This window comes from Grampus griseus (genome assembly GCF_964374135.1).
Source record: "Grampus griseus genome assembly, chromosome: 16".
NCBI lineage: Eukaryota > Metazoa > Chordata > Mammalia > Artiodactyla > Delphinidae > Grampus > Grampus griseus.
In genome coordinates this window covers 81,322,168-81,338,845 of record NC_139010.1, presented here as the reverse complement: position 1 = coordinate 81,338,845, position 16,678 = coordinate 81,322,168, and the positions used below count along the sequence as shown (strand labels likewise).

Below are 16,678 nucleotides of genomic sequence, written 5' to 3'. Positions count from 1 at the left end.
GCAGCAGCCACGCGATCGCAGTGCCTCTAGCATTTCATGGAAGTGCTCTGGAGGGACAGGGTGGCCTGACCCTGTTCTTGTTCCCCTCTCACCGGCTCCTGTCAGTGACCTTGCCTCTCTGGGCACCTTGCTTGGACGCCAGTGCCCTGTACAGCCTAGCTTCCTCCCATCTGACTGTATTCTTCTCGAACACAGGGGGAAAAAAATGAATGCTAACTCACAAACAGCATACTTAACTGTATTTTCTCGCTTTCACTTCAACCCTCAAGAAAGTTCTTCCATGTGCAATACACAGCTGTGAATCTGCCTAATAAAGTGAAGGCATTCTACCCACTGGTATTCCCCCGGAGCAGTCACTGGCCACCTGCATCTTTTTAGTTGCATTTAATAATTCAGCCCAAGATGAATTTGCATGATTAACATAAAGCCTTGTGATTGTATTTTCTTTCAGGATTTAAATCCTGAAACAACCACCATTGTGTTCATTTTCAGAGGTTGTGATCAAAACACAAAACTTGATTTTAGAATGAATCATTTCTTTAAAAAAAAAACAACAGTATTTTCAAATACCGCTCTCCACAGAATCAAAGAACAGAGTTGCTAACACAGACTTTGTAGATGTAGGGAAACCCAGGTCCTTTCTATGGTTCCTGTTAACCCATTAGAAGCAAGCCATACTGCAGAGATTTTGTTTTCCTTTATGCTTTTCCCATAAAGCAGCACGGCCCCCTATCCCACGGCATCCAGAGTGGCCACCATAAATAGATTTAGCTCAGTTCCTCATCGGAGGGCTCTCCACATTTATCCGATCAGGAGCTAGAATCCCCGAGAAGTCTTTAAGAAAAAATAGCAATTCTCTCGGATTCCAGTAATAGATTAATCACGTCATCTTCGAAAAAGTAATAAAAACCCAAACCAAGTAAGTTGCATTTGGAAAACCATCTGCCTGTGAAGTGGAGATGTGCGTGAAGTGGCAATTTGCAAAGCAGAAGAGGCAGCGCCGTCGGGTTTCTTCATGAATATAGTAAAACAGGTTTGTCTAATAGGGAAACATGCCTTACTATCAAAAGAAAAACGAGGGTATCCCACATGGAGAAGGAAGCAAGCTTTAATATCTGAGAAGCATTTCAAACTGTGCCTGCCAGCGATTCTCCGCCTGTCTGATTTTCCTTAACATAAAAGCCGACCTCACCTGTTTAAAAATAATTAGGGAGCAGGCAGCAGTCATTCCGGCCAAAAGTTTGCGCTGCCTGCGTTTGCGTGTGTGTTTCTGTTCCACTGACACGTCTGTTACTGTCTCCGACTGCAGGAACCATGGTCAGTAAGGAACCCAGCAAATGCGCACTCACGACCTCGGCGAGTGAAGTGGAGCCTGCCGCGTGCCTGGCCCTGGAGATGAAATACGCCCTGGACCCCAACCGGCAGATTAAGAAGCGTAATAAAGCCCTGCAGGTGCGGTTCAAGGATATCTGCGAGGCGCAGAACGAGCAGAGGGACACGCAGCTCTCCTCGGGACAGCTGGGCGACAAGCCGGCGTCCTACAGGGCCACCTACCGCAAATACATGACCGTGCCCGCTCGAAGGTCCATCCCCAACGTCACCAAGAGCACAGGTGTGCAGACCTCACCGGACCTTAAGAAGTGTTACCAAACTTTCCCCCTGGACCGCAAGAAGGGGAATCTCAAAGGCATCCCAGCCGCGGATGCCTTTAAAAGTCAAAACAATGGGTTTGTAATTGATGCGAAAGAGAAGACTGAGGAAGGGCCCGGGGAGGAGTCCCGGCAGTGGGGCGCGGACCGGGTTCAGAAGGCGGCGGCATTGGTTTTCCACTCCGATGAGCACGTGAACGCGCTGGGCCAGCCCGCCGGGGTCAACGGCGCAGAGCCATGCAGAACCCCCGACCTGCACCGCTGCCCAGATGCTCCTCTCCAGAACTCCACTCGTCCTCCCTCCCAAGAGCCCGATTACCAGCTGCACGGGAAAGCAAAGCACGACCCGGCGACCCCAGACGCCGAGGAACCCGCCGCATCAGCCCACGGGACGGTGTTTAAGACGGAGGTGGCCACCGTTTACGCACCTGCCCCCGGCGCTAGGGCCCCCGAGCTGGCCTTGTCGAACTCCGCCCCCTCGAGCGAGTGGTCCCTCTGCCCCGTGGCCGACCAGGAGCAGAGGAAGGCCTCACAGGCCAATGGGCTCCAGGCCCCGCCCGGCGCTGCCCTGGCCTGCTCGCCCCCGACGCAGTGCCTGTCCCCCGAATGTAGTGAAGCGTCCCTGCAGACTCAGGCCCCCCCGGCGCACGAGCACCAGCCTTGTCCGACAGCGCTCGCCGCGGGTGAAGAATGCCAACAAATCGTGCCTCGTGCGGAAGTGGTCGATCTGAAAGCACAGCTTCAGATGATGGAGAACTTAATCAGTTCAAGCCAAGAAACCATCAAAGTGCTCTTGGGGGTCATTCAGGAGTTGGAGAAAGGAGAGGCCCATCGGGAAGGGTATGTATGCTCACGCCTTTTTTATGATGCTCTCTGCAGGCTTATCACCCTCAGGGGCCAGCAGCAGCCCCCAAAGCCCAAATCCTTAATGAGACTAAAGCCTGTGTTTCTGAGAACAGGCTGTAAGATGAGGACAGAGCAAGGTCAAAGCAGTCCCAGGTTATTTTATGATGCTAGACCTCATTCATCCTCACCTGCAGGACTGACTTGTCGGTTAGCATTCCTGTGCCTGGCCTGGAATTTAATGCCTATTTTTTGAATGAACTGACGGAGCTTTCGTTTTTATCTCCCAGGGCTAAAGGTTTATAATACTGATGAAGTATAATAGGTATGCCAGTCCAGAATATCTAATCTAAATAAGCTGCTACCTGCCTCTTAGGAAACATATTATGGAAAAGAAATTCGGATGGCATTTTGAAAAGTAAACGCTGACTCACTTATGCTAAATAATTGGAATAACATTGATATTCAGGACTGCATGAGGTTTTATATTTTATACAACAGACAGTATTTTTTTTTGCTTACTTGGAACGCATAGAAGCAACGCCCATCCTTAGACAGATCCTATGTGTATACCATTAGCAGCAAGATGCCTTTCTCCACGAGTTGCCCTGTGTGCACAGATGGGCAGGAGAGAGAATGAAAACAGCCAGGACTGTCTGCCATTGATAACAGATCGCTGAACTTTGTTTCCCTTCTTTTGTACTTGAAATTGTGCTAGGACAGCCAGGCAGTGTGCTAGGCTGATACGAAACAGCCAGCACTGCTCTGCTTCCGTGTTTTTTGAAACAGTGTCATGGCTCACTGGTTTTGTCTAGACGGCCAGACCTTCTCTTTCCCATTCCCCCAAGAAGCTGTCTGGATTCCACCAGCCCATGTTTTGGAGGTGGCATCTGAGGCAGTGCCCTGCTGCCTCACGTGATTAGCACGCTTCACCCCGTGGGCTCCTACCCCTGGGTTAAGTGAGCTGGCAGCCAGCATGAAGATAAGCCAAGAAATGCACTGTCAGGGCAGCAAACCACCCTTGCACAGGATTGTTGTGGTTGAGTTACATTGTGTTTGCATGTTGCAAAACAAGGGGAGGAAGCAACCTCTATGATCTTAAGCCCTGGCCCCAGAGGCAAGGTGCCTGGTGCAGATGTTGCCCTTGGTGTCTGGCTTCTCCAACTTCGTGTAGGTGGTCCATCTACAAAAGGAGTTAACTCTCAATAACCCCCACCTCCTACGACCCAGCATTGTTTGCAGCCTACAGTATTAAGCAAAACAAGTTGCTAGCCAATCGCAAACTAATCTAACAGTAGATTAATAGTAACCTACCATTATCGAATGGTTTTCAAAGGCTTTCTTGAATTTTGGGTTTACATCTCCATTTTCATCCCACTTCAATCATTTAGCCTTGAATAAATACATAACCAAAAGCAACACACTAAGGTGGGTCTGTAATCCACTAAGGTGGATTTCTGATCAGTAGACCGCTCCCATGGAAACATGAAAAGCCCAAACAGGGACCGATCACTGACTTCGATACAGCTGGTAGTGACTTAAACCAGACAGCAAACTAGAAAGATACCAACATCACCAAATGGGAAATAAAATTCAACAAATGGTATAAAACCAAGTGCATATACTAAGTCGCGTGCATCTCACAGGGGTGTGTCCCAAAATAAACACCTGCGTGGGTTGAACATCAACAAACACCCCATGCAAGGAGAACTGTGTTCTACACAGAGGTTCCTTCTATTAGAACAGGGCGGAAAGTTGTTTTAAATGGGATCCTCTGAGTTCTCTGAGACTACATCAGTCTTCAAAGTGGTTTTGAGTTTGTTAAGACATGTCTAGGTGGGAATTCTGGCTCTGAGGACTTGGGCGAGGGCTGCACCTCTCTGTGCCTCATTGCTTCACCTGTAAGTGGGAGCTCATCCCCCATCCTGCAGACCGAGGGTGAGGAAGACAGGGAGTGACCTTTGAATGCACGGAGCCCAGCACCAGGTGCATCTGAATGGGTTGGTGTCTGCTGGTGGCGTGAGGGTTGCCTTGCTGGTCAGTGTTGTTGGGGTCTGGGGAACACTGAGTGGCCCCATGTCTGAGTCCAGAGTGACGGATGCACCCCACACACTCTCAGTACACAGGCTGCCACCAAGTGCCGTTCCTGCACGCCCTGACCTGCTTTGTCCACATGTGGCTATTGAAATTCAAACTCGAATTAATTACAATTGATAATTCCGTTCTTTAATCACATCGGAAACATCACAGGTGCCCAAGAGCCACCTGTGGAGACTGACTCCTACACAAGACAGAGGACACTGCCATCATCACAAAAAGGCCTTCGCCCCAGTATCCCCAAAACAAGGGACAGTGCCTGGCTCCTAACCATTTGAGGAGTGGGCACCTTCGATCAAGGCAAAGGATGACTTGACTTAGAAATCAATCTCTAGGTCAGTTGTCTGCACAGGCCAAGTTCACGGTAGAAAAGCAGGACCATAGCCAGGTGAACCCCCACATCTGTTCCTAATAATCTGCATTTCCACCTCCCTCCCTGAGCTCTCCGGCTAACAGTGAGTCAAGTGGTTTCAAATCCCAAAGCCACCTTGAAGGTGACCTCTCTTGCTCAACTGCCCAGGGTCATTGATTTGCCCAGAATTCAGATTCCCACCACTGTTTTCCACGTCAGAATATGGACAAGGAGACAGCGGCCTCGGAGGCGGGCAGATAAGAAGCAAAGCTCCTTCTCCATCCCTTTCTCAGGGGTCTGGGCCAGCAAGGGGGGAGAGTCTGCTGGTACATTTTTAACAACTGGCTCTCAAAGAAGGGGGAGTAGCATTTGCCGATTTCCACGGTGTAAATACTGCTATTGTGGCCAATATCAGCCAGCTCATTAAATCCCGAAAATGTAACCTTCGGCTGCTCTGAGCACTGGACCAATCCCCTGAAGGACATGCACCAGGACAGTCACTTTAAAGGAGGAATTCACACGACTTATTTTATGCGCTCAATCTAAGCCAGGAAATGTTATCCTATCGTTGCATCTCACGGTAGAAAATAGGAAAGCTCACTCTACGTTACGCAGATTATTATTATAGTCATTATGTAACATGACAAGGAATTTCATGACCACATTAAAATAACTGGAAAACACTCCACGTCATCACCTGTGAAGAATGCTCAGAACCTGTGTACAATCCACTTCTCTCCTCACCCTTCACCCCCAAATTAGCTTGCAAGGGCCTTTGTATAGAAATTAACTGAGACCAGGAGTCTCAGTGAGGGAAGGAATTCCGTGTGCACTTGACTTAGAAATCAATCTAAGAGCTCACGACTTTGAAACCAAGTGACACATTTTGCCCCCAGATCCCCACTGCACTGCAGGCTTGAGCCAGGGCTGGCGAGGCCTCAGGCGTGCTCTAGCGCAGACCAAAGGAAGACAATGCTCTTTGAACTTGGCTAGCATGGCCATGGGCAAATTACATTGAATGTATAACTTGAATAGAACTTCTTTTCATTGTTGAGTTTGTTTATGCATTACCAAGTCTGCCAGGCAAGTTCTTGCAATAGTTCTTACTCTGTGCGTAGAAATTTCTGTGTCACCAACCAGGACCATTTTCAGTAGCTTCCAAATTATTTTTCAGAAGAGACTCTTTCTTTACTCTCGTTTGCTTATATAGATTCCCGAAAGGCCTCAGCAGAGAAAGTTTTCAGTTTATGCAAGTTACTTAATCTCAGCGAGCTTCAGTTTCATCTTCTATTAAACAGGGATGCTAGAAGCTTAACAATGCTGTCCACAAAGGTCTCAGCAATAACCGACACACAGCGGGCACTGAAAAAGGACCTATCCTAATATGAGCATTTCAGCGGGAGGCATTCTTTAAGCGAGTGGATGTGCACAAAGTGTTCAGGAACATGCCTTCTTATTCTTAGTCCCTTGTAAAACGTCTGGGCAATTCACTAAAACCGCTCACTTTAAACAATTCAGGCAGCCTTTGATCCCTCTGTTTGCGTGAATGCCAAGAATGATCCTGCTTATTTCAAAGCTCTCAGCGTTATTCTTGTCTCTTCCCAGGAAGTTCAGGGTGACACAGGATATCTAAACGAGCCACAAATGTAATCGCTGAAGGCTGAGACCGGGCAAACGGGGCACTGAGTTTAGAAACCCAACCAATTCTTGTTAACAGTCGTAATTCCCCAGAGCAGCTTTGGGTTGCTGGGCAGGTGACCCTCCGACCCAAGGCTGTGGGGCTGCAGCACTCAGCTCAGGGGCTGCACCCTTACCGGCCACCTCGGCAGGGAGACGGCTGCTTACTTCTAAGGTGCTGGCAGCCCCACATGTGAGGTGTCTCGAGGGGTTCACTAGCTGATGACAACCCAGCGACCCTCGGTTCTTCAGAGAATACCTACAGATGACATGAGAAGCTTTACTCCACCCATTAAGCGAGAGGGCAGGACCTGCCATTGCCCAGGGTGAGAAAGGTTCTTTCACTGGTCGGGTCTCTCCCAGTATCAGCCAAGTGCTACCTGCAGGCTTGGGTGTGTGGGAAGGAGGAAGGAGCAGCTAAACCCAGGCCACTCCTGGCCCTTAAATGTGACCAGCAGGCAGACAGGAGATCATGAAGCTCCGGGGGCTTTGTACTGAGTCAGAACACGTGTGAGGCCATCACATAAGACACGAAAATCCTAAGTAACCAACCAGCCCGAGGAGCCCGGTAGCTTGCAGTGAGCGTTATAAATCCAGTGATTCAATCTCCCGGCCATGGGGTCCTATTCAACCTCACTGAGAAACGGGTTTCTCCACGGGGGGATGTCCCGTTCTCCCGAGTCCACGTCACACAGCGACAGGAAAGGGAAGAACTAGCCAGGGGGACCGCCCTGAGGTCTGGGGCCCTTTGCGGGCACAGCCTCAGGGGCTCTGCAGGCAAAGGCGATAGGAATCAAGGTCTGGGGACGGCCACGAGTTAAGACAAACCCAGTGTGGAATCCTGTAGTCACGTTTGCTCAACTTTGTTTTTCCTTTTAATCACTGACAACAGAGGCAGCCACAGAATGGGTGAGGGGGTGTGTGTGGTACGTACACGTAGAAATAAGGACCTAGGCCTGCAGGATCTATTTTTACTGAAAGATCTCAGGATCAGCTTCCAATGTAGCAGATGTCAGCAAGCTTTTTCTGCAAAGGGCCAGACAGTAACTATTTTAGGCTTTGAGGGCCGTGCAGTCTCTGTTCAAGTGGTTCAGATGTGCCACTACATCGTAAACACAGGCATACACGACACACGTACGAGTGAGTATTGCCATGGTCCTAGGAAACTTCACAAAAACAGGCGTTAGCCAGACTTGGGCCAGTTTGCCAGCTCCTGCGACATGGTCTTGTAAGTGTAGTAACCATAGTTCCTCGACCTGAAACCAGGTCACAATATGGGCGCAGGGCAATCCCAGATGTGACTGCCCCACAGACGAGTGTACCATTCATTCACAGGTTCAAATGGCTTCTACCAGGAGTCTCCTAAGTGTTGCGCGCTGTGTCAGGCAAGGTGGAGGGGGGAGGGTACAAGGCAAAGAACTCAGGCCCTCTCTGAAGTGTTCACAGGTCGCTGACACTGTGTCTGTACAAGCCTACGCTTATCTGTTCATCAGCCCATCAAACCTGCAGGATTCTGCTGGGGAAGTGTGCATGTGCGTGTGCGTGTGTATTATACACAAACCTGTAATTTACATGCATATACATACATGATGTGGAAAAGGTCTCACTCTCCCACCAGCAGCAGTAAGAGGTCATCACAACACCTATTTATATGATGTGACTTGCTTTCACCTAGATGTTAACGCTGGATGGACAGAAATTACACACTTGCTTTACCTTCTGCCTTATATTGACAGATCACTGAGCAGCAGGCACTCTTCAGGGGGACCTGTCAGGGGATGAGAAATCTCTCCAAATTTTCTCTAATTATCCGTGCCCAAACAGAATAAATACTGCATCGCAATTACAGAGGAAGCGTAAAGGGACAAGTTAATTTGTTTAAGTCACAGAGCAGAAAGAACCTACAGCAAAATCGAGCATCACTGCAGCAGCCAGGGAGTCGCCCGGAGTCAGAGGTCCCAGCAGGAGGCGTGCAGCCTCCCACCCACCCGGAGCCCAGGGGGGAGCCAGGCACAGTTAGGCAAACCCATCTCAGGTCGGCTGTACACCCTCTAGAAGGAGACCGGGTTACTCTTGCCCGAACCCACCCAATTAACTGAGATCAAAGTTTTCCACCGGGTTAGCTGGAATGGCCAGATGTCAAGGAGGGGAGGTGGGCGCTTCTGAGGTCTTGACAAGCGTCCTTGCGGATGTCTCTGGAATGTGAGCACTGCCTTCCTGGGTGTCTGGCCCGACAGCGCATCACAGGAAAGAGGGTGTGTGAGCCGAGAAGGGAGAGCAGCACACAGGGTCAAGCTCGGAAACAAAAAGGTTCTCCTCCTGCCAGCCGCACCCCTGTCCTCTCATGCTCCCTATTTGAAAGGGATGGAAATGTCAGCACGTCATTGTCTAAAGTTCTTGAGAAATCAGTTTTGGTGTCTGCCCATTTGTTGCAACCCAAAACATTTTTTAAAACATGCCAGCCAGCGGACTGAGGTTCCCTCCTGTTCACATGGTTTTTCCATTTTCCGAGAATGACCAGGCCTCTGCAGCCAACTGGTCCTGAGCTGGCCACGTTGCCCCGTCCTTCCCTGTCTGTCCTACATGTGCTTGGGGGTGGTTATTAACCTCTCCAGTGCCTTTCTCCAGAGGCTTCTGACTCTGTGAAAGAGACCTAAGAACACCCGCCCCTCCTGGGCTTCCCTGGGAGATTAAATAAAATACCGAGGACCAGGCTCTCTTTGCACAGTGTGTGTGCAAAGTTAACTCCTTTCAAGTTACTTTGTTACTGAGAAGCAACCTTCCAGGTGCTAAAATGCATGATGCAAGGGTGCAGGCGTGAACACCTTCAGAGAGACGTTCTTGCTTTACTCAAAAGGCAGGTTTATTTCCAAGGATTAGGAGGGGCTGAGGATTACAGGATGCAGACCTCCAGCTTTGTGCTTGCTTTCAGAGAAGCGTACGGGGCAGGGTTATTTGGTGTTAACGGCCAAGGCAGCTGACGTGGAGTCAGGAAACGTGGTTTTGTTCCCAGCTCATCCTAGCTTCACCCCTCTGAGCCCCACGCTCCCACATGAAAGGAGGACAGTCCACACGAGACAAGGGACCTCAAGGGTCCTTTCTGATCTAAGAACCAATCCTCCAGAGATGTCCAAGAACTTCATAATTTCAGCCACTGCTGTAAATACATACAGAAGTTGAGAGAGAGACAGAGAAAGCAACACAGCCCTTTCTACGGATGTCGGTTAATAAACGCACACAGCGGTCCCACTATTAGGTTTTCTTTCTCCTCCTGATGCCTCAGCCATTCCTCATCTCTTCCACTGCTACACATGCTGCAACTGGCCTCTGTCCTTCTAGCTTGCAATCCTTTGAATAGTCTTCAGGGAACCCCCCCTTTTTTCTTTTTCTTTTATAACTAATGGCTTTTATATATTTGATAAAATATTCAAGTTCTAAAGTACAAGTTACCGTGTTTTATGATTTTGAAATAGAAGCATACATGATATTCTCTTCTAGCATTTTCTTCATTTAATACACAGGGCTGCACTGGGTCCTTCCTATAGCTTAAATGTATATAACGTTGTAAATACTATTTTTAAGTTTTTAGGCAATAATAAGCCTTTCCATCCTTAATATGAAAAATGAGGCACATATATTTATGAGAATATAAAACGGGTTCCAAATTCTTGCTTTGGGCTTCATGTAGGTATCACACATACTTGAAAATGTAATTTAAATAATCTTCCTGTGCAGAATGCCAAAAGAAGATTTCAAATACCTCCCCAGCCTTTTAAGTTGGTAGGTGAATAAAAGCCTCACTACTGAGCCACGAGGCAATTCAGACACCCCATTCGTAGATAAAATGAGCACTTCAAGGCTTGGCATGAACGTTTATGGAGTTTATGGAGTTGTGTCCCAGAACTCGGGTTTAAAAAAAGAGAGAAATGAAATGCAAGCTCTACTTTTCAAATACTTTTTTTTTCTTTTTGAAACCCCATGCAACTTCTGCTAAGCTACGCAAAAACTGGTTTGAGCTCTATTTCCCATTGGCTCTGGGGCAGAGTTCCGGTGAAGTGTGGGTCTCTGGGCGGAGCACCAACAGAGCTCATCCATTCTGAGCACCTACAATATGGTGGCCATCCTGCATTGTCTCATTTAATCCCCAAATAACACTGTAAGGTAGGAATATGCTTCCACCGGGAAACTAAAGCTTAGATATATTAAGTAACATCCCCAAGGTCAAGACTGGTGAGAAACAGTAAAGACAAAACTCACAGCTAGACCCATCAGGCCCCAGCAGTATCCTCTCCCTCCTCTGAAAATGGGAGACCTAGATGTCTCCGCAGATTTGCAAAGCAGACACTTCTGCTGCTCCTGCCAATTCTGGGTTCTTCCTTTTACTGGATGGGATCAAGAGGCTCCCGCACCCGGACCTGGTAAAGGTCCACGTGAATTTATGTTCTGGAGAAAGCACCCTTTTAACGCTGGGGGGAGCAGAAAGCACCTTGGAAGGGGTCCCAGTAATAAATTATGTTTTTAAGGATTCCTAATCAGTAAGAGGAATCCCCCCTGTGAGGTAGTTTCAGAGAAATCAAAGCCGCTGATATGCAAGTCCAGGGACCAGCAGCCGTCCATGAGCAACCCTCCCGGGGAAACCACTTCAAAGCTTTCACGTACCGCCTGTCACCTAAGTGGCTCGTCCAGCGACCACCAAGCGCCACCCGGGCTCTACCTTAATCAAATGTATGTCCACATTCATGGGAGCAAACGCTGAAGCAAAGTTTTTAATGCACCATAAAAACAAGCAAACTTGTGTTTTAAAAGCCAGATCTGAACGGACAATTATGAAAAATGAGTTCCTCTATGTAAAGAAGGTGTAAAACTGGGCCTATTTTGACCCAAAATGGAGCCAGATTTTTTTGTCAGTATCTCATTGGTTACAGCACTGGACTGGCTCCCCAGATAAAAGTCTCATAATTGGACATCAAGAATTTTACACTTGCTGACACCAAAATTTGAAGATTTTCATCTTCAGCTGCAAGAGCTCTGAAGCATTTGTTTAAAAAACGAGTGCAATGTCAAGCTTCTGAAACAAAGCACAGAAGCTTCACAGGGAGGAAGTCTGATTTGAAACTGTGAACTAACGTGCTCTATAAAAAATACATCAAAAGAAATTATACATCAAAGGTAAAGGCTCTGTGGTTATTTACCATCGGAACCACTGCCCAACGCACATCACTAATGCTTTCAAATTAAAACCTCTGTGAGATGGTAAGCGGCAATACTACAGCTGAAGGAAGTGGCAGCCCAGAAGAAGATTCGTTTTCGCACAGTGTACTCACATTCCTATTTTCCTTCTAGTTTGGCAGCAAGGCCACCAAAACTCATTTTCATTAATTTTCAATAAACTACAGCTTTAGTTTTATGTCTCCTTCAGGAAACAAGTTAATCAACTCAGCTTCAGCTCAGCCCTAAAAAGTTGTTTCCTTTATTAATAGCTACTCCTGGTGCCCTCTGGGGCCAGTGTCTTTTTTGTCATTATCGTCATCATTTTGCAACTTAGCATCTCCTTGATTTCAGGAATATATGAAGGAAACTGGAAGCTCTGCCCTATTTGTAATATAACCAGGCAGTTCTACATGCCAAATAATAATCAATATCTGCCCCTATTTTTACATATGATGGTTTTATATTATGGAAATAGGATTAGAAAACACTAAAGAAAAAGTCCTGCCCTAACAATAGTGGTCATCTCCGTGTCTGTCTCTGTTCAAATCTCCACGTATTTCTGATAGGAGTAATAATGACTGTGCAATAATAAGAAGACAGTCCCTCTTCTTCATCACGCATGGCTCTGTGTAAAGGCAAGGAAGGAGAGAGCCGGGGCAGGGCCCAGGGAGAGGCACAGACGATGAGACACCATTGCTGGAGGAGAGGCAGGTAGCTGCTGCCAGCCCCGGGGGACGAGACGCTGCATGGCCTCGACTCCCCATGCTGGCGGCCATGCTGCACCACTCACCACCATTATAGTTTCCCTTTAATTCTTTGTAATGAAAACAAGCATTAAAAGCTTCCCTAACAGCCAGAGCCTCCCCAGAATAACAGAGTCACTGCATTTGTTGGGGGGCTGGGCTAATAAGAGTTAATTTGTCAACAGCGTCTAAAGAAAGCCACCAAGTTCATTATATATGGTGTTTGCCACTGAAACGTGTTCACCAGGATTCCTTCTGGGATAAAGAAATGACATTTCCTGGGGTGAGGAGGGAGCTGGTTTAGGCGCAGACTAAGCCATTTATTTTAATAACTGGGTGTGGGGAGCAGAGGATGACTGACCCTTCCCACTTGTGTGGGGAAATTTAAGATGGTACCAGGGTAATACTTTTAGACAGATGTTTTCACCTGATCCAGCTGGGAACATCACAGAACTGACCACCCTGTGGGTGGGTATCAGTTAATCCAGCAGAACACTCAGGCAGATTCTTCATTCATTCATTCACTCGTTCACTCACTCGTTCATTATTCAAAACTATTTCTTGAGTACTCGCTACACTTCAGACCCCAATGTGAGCACTAAACGCCCATCAGGGAATAAACAGACAAAATCTCTGCCCTCGGGGTGCTGACATTCTAGCAGAAGAGACAGACTAAAAAGCAAAACCATAACTCAAATTTATGGCATGTTCCACGGTGGTAAGTTTAAAGCAGAGAAGAGAGGCAGGTACTGACTTTCTATCAGTCACGACAGAAGCCCGCGTTTACGAAGCACAGCTCCAGCCCTGCTCTCCAGGAGGTACCAGACCACGTGCTGGGATTGGGGAGATGGCTGAAGCTGTGTCCACAGCCACCAGTGTGCTCTCAGCCACACAGGAGAAAGACACCTCTACTGGACATCATCAGCATTCGCTGTGGAATGATCTGGAAAAGAGCCACAACAGGGTGCTGGGAATTTGCCAGAAGCCATGCTGGGCAGCCTATGAGGGAACAGAGGAGCTGGTCCAGACCAAGGATGCTGGTGTGAATGAGCACAGAAACCGCCCCACGGAAGGAGTGCTACTTTTTGAAGTTACACAACTTACTCCGTTAACTTGGAAGCAATTCCTTCATCTTGGAAACAAATGTCCTCTAGATTTTAAGTGTCATGAGGGCAAGGTCTGTGTTTTATTCATCCAAGCAACTGCTCCCCAGCAAAGGGCCGTGCACAGAGCTGGCGAACAAGAACCATCCCATGGACGGAACACGCGAACACAGTGAAAGCCAGTTGGTTACTTTGGCTAATCTATAGCAAAGTGCTTGAAAGTCTATAATCAGAGCACTACACAGAAATAACTAGGATTACTGAAAACCATCCTGATGTGTTTAATCAGCTCACACGGGGTTACATAGAGAGCTCGTTCTTCAAGGGTCCACATCTCAATTCTTGGCTCTGGGAGAATGGTACAGGTACAATTTTGAGAACTTCACCCTCTAGTGGAAAAAATTAAGTAAGGGTAACACTAATGGGAAGAAGAAAGATCCAGCTCAAGCTATGATTGGGCTGTGCTCTAAAACATCACTTCTAAGTAACTTGTTGGACCTCTGCACGATTTCCAACAAGCCAAAATCATAGGTGGTGTTGGAGTTCCCAGGCTAGCCCTCAAGTTTCTTCAGCTGTACTGAGACTCAACAGAGAATGCTGTGAAATCTAACAGTCAAGTTTGTAGAGCGATTATTTCTTCTAACACAGGACTCCAAAAATGGATCTCCCTTAAAGGTTCCAACCAGAACAACTCTTATTTTATGCAAGCGACATCTGGAACATACACATTCAAATTCAGGAGGATCGCATGAGTGTGTGTGGAAAGAAGTCTTTGATGTCCTTCAATCTCAATGAGAGCCCTTTCCTCCAAAAAGAAGTCCAGAAGACGAAACTAAAAACAGAGGAAACCAGTAGTTAATGAGAATGGCCTTACTGCCTGACCTCACATCTACAGGCAAAGGAGCAGGAGAAGAGAGAAACCAGGGTCCTAGAATAAATGCTTGCTGGCTAAAATTCTCTAAATACAAACAATGCAGCGATTATAACCAAGAAACTAGTGCAGGCACTGCTCTACCATATTCAGGGCAATAAACAGAAAACATGGAAGTGAGTCTTTTAAAGCTTTCTTTAAATGTCAGGAGCTGTCAAATTCCACTGAAACAAATCAAACCAACCCTCATGGATCGACTGAGACAACGTTACCTTCCCAAACAACTTTATTTTTCATTTGCTCTTTCATTCATCATTCCATGCATCCAAAGCCTTTCCACCTCTCCTGTGACCAGCAAGCCAGATGTTGGCTGGGCAAACAAAGAAAAAGGCAAAGCACGCCATGACGATACCAAATGCTGGGAGTGCTCGTGGAGGAAAAGTCATTGAGAGCTGGCCAAAGGGCACCTGAAGAGCAAGTGACAGTGCAGAATTCTAAAAGGGCTTCACAACAGCCAGCCCACTTAGACATCCCTAAGGCAGGGGAAAGCAGGGGTGGTGAAAAGATCTGGGGTCAGTGTTGGTCTGTGTTCTTCAAACTGCAACCTCAGTTTTTAAAACAAACACACTGCTTTGTCAGCTTGGGGATTCCAGGCCACTAACGAACAAAGAATTGCCCAGCCTAACATAGCAGGTCTGCCACTGGCTACAAAACGACTTCCCTCAGCTACTGGGAAAAAGAGACCTGGTCAGACCATCACCAGTGAAAGCCAGTACTGCCTTTAATTGACCAATGGATGTTCTTGGCGTTTGTTAAGAAAACTGGCGTCATATTTTTTTAACGAACTTAAATTGGATGTCCCCCAAATCCTGGCATTCAATAGCTCAAGTTAATAAAACAGATACAGTTGAGTTTCCACGGTTATATGGGGAAAGTCTACATTCACTTTAGCCACTAAACAGCTGATATAGTAGGAACTAAACTACAGTTGCAGGGCATAATCTGGCAAATTCCTAGTGAGAAATTAGACTTAGGAACAAGCTAAAACTACTGCCAGAGGTGGGCTTAAAACATAGGAGACGGTCACTGAAAACAGCTGAGTTTGACTAGTTTTGAAATTTAATTTCCCCTAACAAAAGTAGTGGTATCGGGCTTCCCTGGTGGCACAGTGGTTAAGAGTCCGCCTGCCGATGCAGGGGACGCGGGTTCGTGCCCCGGTCCGGGAAGATCCCACATGCCACGGAGCGGCTGGACCCGTGAGCCATGGCCGCTGAGCCTGTGCGTCCGGAGCCTGTGCTCCGCAACGGGAGAGGCCACAGCGGTGAGAGGCCCGCGTACTACAAAAAAAAAAAAAAAAAAGTAGTGGTATCACTTTATGCCTCTAATTAATGTCACTTTGAGACTATTAAGTAGAAAAGCCGTTTAAGATGCCGCCATAAATGATGGCTCAGTTATCAAGAAGGCACAGCTGGAGCACAAACCTGGCCTAGAATGCGGACGGAAAAAAAAAAAAAGTGAGAAGGCTGAAAGAACAAGAGAGATCAAAATTAGGAGAATAAATTGAACAACGGCATAGAATGATCACTGGGAGCAGAGACCGTGCCATTTTCTTTGTTGCAGCAAACAACGTCTGAGCAGAGGGCCTAACACATACCTTTGAGTTAATTCAAAGTGACTCAATACCCTATGTAACGAGTGTTCTGAAGACCCCAATTAAAGGATCACGCCCTGATTTGCACATTACCCAAACACGTTTTTTGCTTACATGCTAAGAGCTCTAAACTTGCTGAAAATCACCATGTCATTTAAAAGACCCACAAATTAGCAATGGGGTCACTTGCGCTGTGTGTCCTGTGCCATGCGCCCTGCTCTGTGTCCCAAAGTGGAAGTGGAGGAGGGGCCCCTCCAGGTGCATGCTTACACACTGGTGATGCTAGCTGAGAGGAGAATGCTTTTCTGAAATCTAAAACCAAACACTCCATTCACAGTTCCCCAGGGAATGTGAGAAGAGATTTTTCCACGGGCAATTAAAGATCTTCTGGCGAAAACAGTGTTGTGAGATGTGGCAGGAGAAACAGCACATTAAAGCCAATCCAGTAACCTAGTACCAGTGATTACAATTCAATACCATA

General features: G+C 47.3%; 2 protein-coding genes across 4 annotated transcripts in view; one reads left to right on the top strand and one right to left on the bottom strand.

Moving 5' to 3' along the window:
* DOCK1 (dedicator of cytokinesis 1) overlaps positions 1 to 16,678 on the bottom strand; it is a 526,850-nt gene that overhangs the window by 277,085 nt on the left and 233,087 nt on the right. The window lies entirely within an intron of this gene.
* INSYN2A (inhibitory synaptic factor 2A) overlaps positions 1,312 to 16,678 on the top strand; it is a gene marked incomplete at its 3' end in the record, with an annotated part of 36,648 nt that continues 21,281 nt past the window's right edge. Inside the window, exon 1 of the mRNA XM_082673368.1 lies at positions 1,312 to 2,489. Coding sequence (XP_082529494.1) covers positions 1,315 to 2,489 — 1,175 coding nt within the window. The 5' untranslated portion in view covers positions 1,312 to 1,314. The remainder of the gene's footprint in view (positions 2,490 to 16,678) is intronic.